At 49.1% G+C, this 8,537-nt stretch overlaps 1 protein-coding gene across 1 annotated transcript; it reads right to left on the reverse strand.

The window, feature by feature from the left end:
- Window positions 1-1,067: 1,067 nt before the first annotated feature.
- Window positions 1,068-8,216, reverse strand: LOC149449010 (kelch repeat and BTB domain-containing protein 8-like). The gene is made up of 2 exons (XM_089693952.1): window positions 7,996-8,216; window positions 1,068-2,842 (listed from the first exon to the last, which is right to left on the reverse strand). Exons 1-2 carry the CDS (start codon window positions 8,169-8,171, stop codon window positions 1,390-1,392), a joined length of 1,629 nt encoding a protein of 542 aa, XP_089550078.1. The 5' UTR covers window positions 8,172-8,216; the 3' UTR covers window positions 1,068-1,389.
- Between the last annotated feature and the right edge of the window lie 321 nt (window positions 8,217-8,537).

The raw sequence follows: 8,537 nt of genomic DNA on the forward strand, positions 1-8,537 counted from the left end.
TCCTTTATATATGTGATCTGACTGATGATCATGGCCCCCTCTCTCCTTTGTATATGTGGTCTGATGATCGAGGTCCCCTCTCTCCTTTGTATATGTGGTCTGACTGATGATCGGGGCCCCTCTCTCCTTTATATATGTGATCCGACTGATGATCGGGGCCCCCTCTCTCCTTTATATATGTGATCTGACTGATGATCGGGGCCCCTCTCTCCTTTATATATGTGATCTGACTGATGATCGGGGCCCCCTCTCTCCTTTATATATGTGGAATCCACGAGAGGCTGCGGGTTGCTTGATGGTGGATGCAGAGCCCGACTCATTCTTGGAGATGTCTGGTAAGAGGTGTTCGTGGAATGCTCATTTGGCCAGCATGGAGGGGGGCTTGGGCTATGTGGCCTCTAGTAAAAGGCTCTCAGGTGGGGTGGGAGTGGCTTTTGGCAGCAGGGGGTGATGTAGGTGAAAGGCGGTTGATTATTTTTTTTTAGGACAACGCAAACCTAAATACACCAGTGCCACGCTCCATCCTGATGGGCTGTATTGTGTCCAGAGAGCCGGCAGCACTGTGGGGATAGCGGCTGGACACAGGGGCCTGGGCAGATGCATGGTGCACAGGGAGGGTGACTGGCATGGCGGGGGGGGGGGGGGTTTGAGTAACTGGAACAGATCCCCTGTATGGCTATTTGCAGAAGCCAATGGGAGGAAGAGAAGAAGCAGCCAGCTTTCAGCTGCTGCAGAGAGCCATACAGGAGGATCGGTTCCAGTAATTGCCCCCCTGCCGTGAAAGTCACTCTTCCTGCCCACATTTGAGTTACCCAGCTGCCTGGGCCCCCCTGCTAGCTTGGAGGACCAATGGTACCCCCTTATCCACAGCCCTGCCTGCTGCACTTGTGCCACTCCTTGCCCTTACATTCTCTTTCTCCATCAGGAGTGTTGGGCAGGTGGTGCAAGAGAGACCTCCAACACGCCAGTCTCTACCAGGTACATGATAGGTAACCAGCAAATTAATGGGAAACCAAAAAAAAAATAGTTCACTTTGAAAGCTAGAGGTTAAAAGAAATTCAGAAAAGTATATTCAATGTGTTTATTACATATAGCAAGTGCAGGTACAAATCACACTTAGAGCTAAATAGTCTATGTTCCCGTGTTTCGCCCTCAAACATTGAACTTGGACCCGGTTCCTGGAAAGTAAACCCTTTCAGAGCCATGGACCTGAAACAAGCCTGCAGATTTCTTAACTTGCTGTGTTCTTGTTCCAGATAAAAAGGATCAGAATAGACGTGTATTCTTTCACTTCAAACATAACTTCAGCGTCCGGTTTCTTCATCTGGGTGGCTTGTGGTTGAGGTGGCCACAAGTTACTCAACATACACATTTTCAGCAGAGCCCCCATCATTGCTCCGACTCATCCTCCTCCTGGTCATCACTTCTAAAATTGTAGTCTGATCTCCTGCCGGGAATGCGGGGCAAGAGGTGTTTCAGGGGGACCTGCAGAGTGACACCTCCAAAGTAACTAAACAGAAAAGGGACCTCTTTCTTTAACAAAGTCCACCTAGGTTCACCTGGGCTCCAGTAGAACATCTTGTAGAAACTCAAACGTTCGAAACTGTCCCCTCCCACAATATAAATCTTGTGATTCCAGCATACAACTGTAGAACCAGAAACACTTTCCAAGACAGGCGGCATTGTACAATGACAAATTCGGCCCAGATGATCCATGCAGAAGCTATTCGAAGTGCCACTTGGCCGATTCGTGTAGAGAACATATGCTTTGAAATCACTGTATGTTGGATCTGTACCTACACTACAACCATGTTTGGTGTCAGAACTTGTAATGACGTATAACTTGTCATCCATTGCCACAGCTCCAACAGCTGAAAAGGAGACAGGTAGCGGAAACTTGCTCCAAGTGTCCGTCAATATGTCATAAATATGGAATCCCTGATAGTGTACAAGGTCACTCCATATCCGAGTTATGCCACCTATAGCAAACAGTCTTCCCTTCAGCACTGCGCTAGCAAAGCCATGGATTGCCACGGGAATGCTTGACACATTGCGCCAACTATTGTCCAACACGTCAAAGCATTCTACAGAGTCTGTGAGCTCGCTATGGTTGCGTCCACCAAAAGCATAAAGCGTGTTTCTGTAGGCCAGGAAGCCATGGCAAGCTCTTGGATGCATCATAGAAGGGAGCTCTTTCCATTCATTTAATACAGAATCGTACATGTGCAGGGCATTGGAAGCACGATGTTTTTCTATAAACCCACCTGAAACATATAAATAACATCCTACAGATACAATTCCAGGTTTTTCAAAAAAGCCACAAAAGGGAAGCCTTTCCCAAGACTCTGTTGCTGGATTGAAGGTTTTCAAAGAGTAATCCTCTTCTTCCAGGTTTGCTTTGTCGCACTTCATATCCATGCAAACTAATCTCTCCTCAAACATCCCTTGGCGCAAGCAGATTCCTGTTGAAGGCTGGAGAGGGGAGTCTTCGCTGGGTATTTCCCAGCTGACCTTTCCCAGCTCATCTGGATTCAGAAGTGGCAGTCTGATGACCTTCAACAGTTCTGGGGGAAGAGGATTGTCCTTCTGGGTGCGAAATTCCCACCAGAAGCGGGCGATGTTATAGACGCCAAGTTCTGTGGAGACCATCAAGTCATTGGAAGACAGGATGTTGACCAGTTCTTCCATCTCCAAGCGGAAAAAGTCTTCTGTTTTAGATAAGGAGCTCAGATTCTGACCAATATGCTTCAATGTTGCTTCCAAGAGGAAGCTGTGATTGTGACTATGAGCCAATCTATAAATCCAAAGGCAGTTTTCATTGTCAATCCTCTTTGCAAGGTACCTAGGTAAAAGAAAGGAGAAGGAAACATGAAGTTACTATCAACCGTAGCATGAAGGTTACAGGGAGGGTAGTGATGGTGTTACCTGTAAGATAAGGTCATGTTAAGCTGGCTATAGATGGATCAAATCTCACACAGTATAGCAGAGACTGGCTGAGAATCAATTCACTGATGGGCAGGCTGGTTGTACTGAAGAAGTTGATCCATTCAATCGACTTGAGTACAAACAGCCTGTTGGGTTCTTTCCATCGCAACCAGCAGTTATAGCCGCTAGCTAGGAGTGTATTATGCCAGCCAGGAAGGAAGGCTCCCCACTAGCAGAACACAATAGCATCAGAGGAGTGATTCCCCCATCAACATTGACTGTAGATGAGGGAAATTGAGCAATTTTCTTTGGTTGCTATGCAGAGAAGGATCAGCAGAGCTGGCAGACCAGAGCAGGAGAGAGAGAGGGGGTCTCGAGAGAGAGAGAGGGGGGTCTCGAAAGAGAGAGAGAGGGGGTCTCGAAAGAGAGAGAGAGAGAGAGGGGGTCTCGAAAGAGAGAGAGAGAGAGAGGGGGGCCTCGAAAGAGAGAGAGAGAGAGGGGGGGCCTCGAAAGAGAGAGAGAGAGAGAGGGGGCCTCGAAAGAGAGAGAGAGAGGGGGGGCCTCGAAAGAGAGAGAGAGAGAGGGGGGGTCTCGAAAGAGAGAGAGAGAGAGAGAGGTCTCAAGAGAGAGAGAGAGGGGGGGTCTCGAAAGAGAGAGAGAGAGAGAGAGAGAGGTCTCGAGAGAGAGAGGGGGTCTCGAAAGAGAGAGAGAGAAAGGGGGGTCTCGAAAGAGAAAGAGGGGGGTCTCGAAAGAGAGAGAGAGAGGGGGGGGGGTCTCGAAAGAGAGAGAGAGAGAGGGGGGTCTCGAAGAGAGAGAGAGAGAGGGGGGGGTCTCGAAAGAGAGAGAGAGAGGGGGGGGGTCTCGAAAGAGAGAGAGAGAGAGGGGGGGTCTCGAAAGAGAGAGAGAGAGAGAGAGAGAGAGAGAGGGGGGGGTCTCGAGAGAGAGAGAGAGAGAGAGGGGGGTCTCGAGAGAGAGAGAGAGAGGGGGGGTCTCGAGAGAGAGAGAGAGGGGGGGTCTCGAGAGAGAGAGAGAGGGGGGTCTCGAGAGAGAGAGAGAGAGGGGGGGTCTCGAGAGAGAGAGAGAGAGGGGGGGGTCTCGAGAGAGAGAGAGAGAGAGAGAGAGGGGGGGTGTCTCGAGAGAGAGAGAGAGAGAGGGGGGTCTCGAGAGAGAGAGAGAGAGGGGGGGTCCTCTCTCTCTCTCTCTCTCTCTCGAGAGAGAGGGGGGGGTCTCGAGAGAGAGAGAGGGGGGTCTCGAGAGAGAGAGAGGGGGGGGGTCTCGAGAGAGAGAGAGAGAGGTCTCGAGAGAGAGAGAGGTCTCGAGAGAGAGAGAGAGAGAGGTCTCGAGAGAGAGAGAGAGAGGTCTCGAGAGAGAGAGAGAGAGAGAGAGAGGTCTCGAGAGAGAGAGAGAGAGAGGGGGGGTCTCGAGAGAGAGAGAGAGGTCTCGAGAGAGAGAGAGAGGTCTCGAGAGAGAGAGAGAGAGAGAGAGAGAGAGAGAGGGGGGGGGTCTCGAGAGAGAGAGAGAGGTCTCGAGAGAGAGAGAGAGGTCTCGAGAGAGAGAGAGAGAGGTCTCGAGAGAGAGAGAGAGAGAGGTCTCGAGAGAGAGAGAGAGAGAGAGAGAGAGAGAGGTCTCGAGAGAGAGAGAGAGAGAGAGAGAGAGAGAGAGAGAGGTCTCGAGAGAGAGAGAGAGAGAGAGGTCGAGAGAGAGAGAGAGAGAGAGAGGGGGGGTCTCGAGAGAGAGAGAGGGGGGTCTCGAGAGAGAGAGAGAGAGGGGGGGGTCTCGAGAGAGAGAGAGAGAGAGAGAGAGAGGTCTCGAGAGAGAGAGAGGTCTCGAGAGAGAGAGAGAGAGAGAGGTCTAGAGAGAGAGAGAGGTCTCGAGAGAGAGAGAGAGAGAGAGAGGTCTCGAGAGAGAGAGAGAGAGAGAGGTCTCGAGAGAGAGAGAGAGAGAGAGAGAGGTCTCGAGAGAGAGAGAGAGAGGTCTCGAGAGAGAGAGAGAGAGAGAGGTCTCGAGAGAGAGAGAGAGAGAGGGAGGTCTCGAGAGAGAGAGAGAGAGAGAGGTCTCGAGAGAGAGAGAGAGAGGTCTCGAGAGAGAGAGAGAGAGGTCTCGAGAGAGAGAGAGAGAGAGAGGTCTCGAGAGAGAGAGGTCGAGAGAGAGAGGTCTCGAGAGAGAGAGAGGGGGGGTCTCGAGAGAGAGAGAGAGGTCTCGAGAGAGAGAGAGAGAGGTCTCGAGAGAGAGAGAGAGAGGTCTCGAGAGAGAGAGAGGTCGAGAGAGAGAGAGAGAGAGGTCTCGAGAGAGAGAGAGAGAGAGGTCTCGAAGAGAGAGAGAGGTCTCGAGAGAGAGAGAGAGGTCTCGAGAGAGAGAGAGGTCTCGAGAGAGAGAGAGAGAGAGAGAGAGAGGTCGAGAGAGAGAGAGAGGTCGAGAGAGAGAGAGGTCGAGAGAGAGAGAGAGAGAGAGAGAGAGAGAGGTCGAGAGAGAGAGAGAGAGAGGGGGGGGGGTCTCGAGAGAGAGAGAGAGAGGGGGGGGTCTCGAGAGAGAGAGAGAGAGAGAGAGAGAGGGTCTCGAGAGAGAGAGAGGTCTCGAGAGAGAGAGAGAGAGAGAGAGAGAGAGAGAGAGAGAGAGAGGTCGAGAGAGAGAGAGAGAGAGAGAGAGAGGGGTCGAGAGAGAGAGAGAGAGAGAGAGAGAGAGAGAGAGAGAGAGAGGGGGGGGTCTCGAGAGAGAGAGAGGGGGTCTCGAGAGAGAGAGAGAGAGAGAGAGGTCTCGAGAGAGAGAGAGAGAGAGAGAGGGGGGGTCGCGAGAGAGAGAGGTCTCGAGAGAGGTCTCGAGAGAGAAAGAGAGAGAGAGAGAGGTCTCGAGAGAGGTCTCGAGAGAGAAAGAGAGAGAGAGAGAGAGAGGTTTTGAGAGAGCTATCGAGAGAGGTCTCGAGAGAGCTATCGAAAGAGCTATCGAGAGAGCTATCGAGAGAGCTATCGAAAGAGCTATCGAGAGAGGTATCGAAAGAGCTATCGAGAGAGGTATCGAAAGAGCTATCGAGAGAGGTATCGAAAGAGCTATCGAGAGAGGTATCGAAAGAGCTATCGAGAGAGGTATCGAAAGAGCTATCGAGAGAGGTATCGAAAGAGCTATCGAGAGAGGTATCGAAAGAGCTATCGAGAGAGGTATCGAAAGAGCTATCGAGAGAGGTATCGAAAGAGCTATCGAGAGAGGTATCGAAAGAGCTATCGAGAGAGGTATCGAAAGAGCTATCGAGAGAGGTATCGAAAGAGCTATCGAGAGAGGTATCGAAAGAGCTATCGAGAGAGGTATCGAAAGAGCTATCGAGAGAGGTATCGAAAGAGCTATCGAGAGAGGTATCGAAAGAGCTATCGAGAGAGGTATCGAAAGAGCTATCGAGAGAGGTATCGAAAGAGCTATCGAGAGAGGTATCGAGAGAGCTATCGAGAGAGGTATCGAGAGAGCTATCGAGAGAGGTATCGAGAGAGCTATCGAGAGAGGTATCGAGAGAGCTATCGAGAGAGCTATCGAGAGAGCTATCGAGAGAGGTATCGAAAGAGCTATCGAGAGAGGTATCGAAAGAGCTATCGAGAGAGGTATCGAAAGAGCTATCGAGAGAGGTATCGAAAGATATCGAGAGAGGTATCGAGAGCTATCGAGAGAGGTATCGAAAGAGCTATCGAGAGAGGTATCGAAAGAGCTATCGAGAGAGGTATCGAAAGAGCTATCGAGAGAGGTATCGAAAGAGCTATCGAGAGAGGTATCGAAAGAGCTATCGAGAGAGGTATCGAAAGAGCTATCGAGAGAGGTATCGAAAGAGCTATCGAGAGAGGTATCGAAAGATATCGAGAGAGGTATCGAAAGATATCGAGAGAGGTATCGAAAGATATCGAGAGAGGTATCGAAAGATATCGAGAGAGGTATCGAAAGATATCGAGAGAGGTATCGAAAGATATCGAGAGAGGTATCGAAAGATATCGAGAGAGGTATCGAAAGATCAAGAGATCGATCAGCAGAGCTGGGGGTACTACTGAGCGGGGGATCGGCAGAGCTGGGGGTACTACTGAGCGGGGGATCGGCAGAGCTGGGGGTACTACTGAGCGGGGGATCGGCAGAGCTGGGGGTACTACTGAGCAGAGAATCTGCTGAACAGGGGTACTAAGGAGCTGGGGATCTGCTAAATGGGGATACTACCCACATAGAAGAAAAATATATATCAAAAATATTCTTCCCAAATATATTGCCATATATTTGAAATGCTACAATTTTGGCCGTATTCAAACACCCCACACTTTAATTACAAAATATATTTTTAAAAATACATTTTATATACTGTATGTCTTTAAAAATACAAATGTACATTTTTGGAATGCATTTACAAATATGTTAGAAAAAAAATTTTTTTTTTTTAACTGTATTGATTTTTTTTTAACATATAAAAAATTAAATTAACTTATTTGTAAATTCATTCCAAAAATGTAGATTTGTATTTTTAAAAATATTTTGTAATTAAAAAAAACACTTCAGCATGATAGATGGAGATATAGATATATCAAAATTGTAGCATTTCAAATATATTTGGGAAGAATATTTTTAATATATATTTCAAATACATATTTTTCTTCCATATGGGTACTGAGCCAGGCCTTCTGCTGGATCCCTTTAAACAAACACATGGCATCTGCCAAGCTTTATTGAAGCTTTGAAAAAGCATCCCCGAACAGGGGCGGACTGACCATTCGAGCACTCGGGCACTGCCCGAGGGCCTGAGGTCAGTAGGGGGCCCCATGAGATGCCCCTGGTACCTTTCATAGGCTTTTTTGGGTGTGGGCAAGGACACAGGGGCCCCATGATCCCCTATTGCCCGGGGGCCCCATGAGTTGTCAGTCCACCCCAGTTCCTGAAGCATCAAAGGCACATCAAAAAAGTATGTTGAAGCTGTAAGCGCTTTAATGTGTGTTAAAGCCAAAGCATGTGTGAATGAGCCCATACAGTTACAAAGTATCACTTTCACACGTTAAATCTAAAAAAGGGCAAAAACACAAAAACTGCCTTTAAAGTGAACCACCAGAAAGTCTTTACCTGCTGCACAGATCTTGCATGGGCGTGATCTGCAGGCGGCTGGACAGAATAAACAGCTCCTCCACATTGTCCAAGGTGAGATGAGCCTCCCCCATGTAGATGTAGTTCAGGATGGTCTTCAGGACAGAAGAGGGGACATCCGAAAGAGAAACCTCCCCGAGTGCAGCCTCCTTCATGGGGCACGTGAAGAGCACTCTGAAGTAAAGACTGACGGAGGCCAGGACCACCCTGGAAGCAATAAGAGGACACTTGCTGCATCACGCAGGGGGCAGATAATGATACATTTCAACAATCTCACCCCCTTTCTAAATGCTCACCTAAATCTGAGGTCACGTGATCCACCAATTCCTCAGGTTTCTACATCATTTCCTCACTTCCTGTCCCTGTGACACCCACATTAGGGGGTGCCACCGTAACCAGCACAAATGGCACTAAAATTTTTGTACCCACACCATCCAAAACTGAATAAAAATGGTATAAATTTGTGGAGATGGATGTTTGGGTTTCCGACATACCTGTGACACTGGAAGCATTCCTCTGCA

Source organism: Staurois parvus, unplaced genomic scaffold, assembly GCF_062004578.1.
Source record: "Staurois parvus isolate SC_StPar_1 unplaced genomic scaffold, SC_StPar_1.0 ptg000643l, whole genome shotgun sequence".
Lineage (NCBI taxonomy): Eukaryota > Metazoa > Chordata > Amphibia > Anura > Ranidae > Staurois > Staurois parvus.

Coding starts and splice junctions, on each gene's coding strand:
- LOC149449010 (XM_089693952.1), bottom strand. CDS start 8,171: ATGAAGGAGGCTGCACTCGGGGAGGTTTCTCTTTCGGATGTCCCCTCT. Junction 2,843..7,995: donor ATGCAAGATCTGTGCAGCAG/GTAAAGACTTTC, acceptor TCTTTTACCTAG/GTACCTTGCAAAGAGGATTG.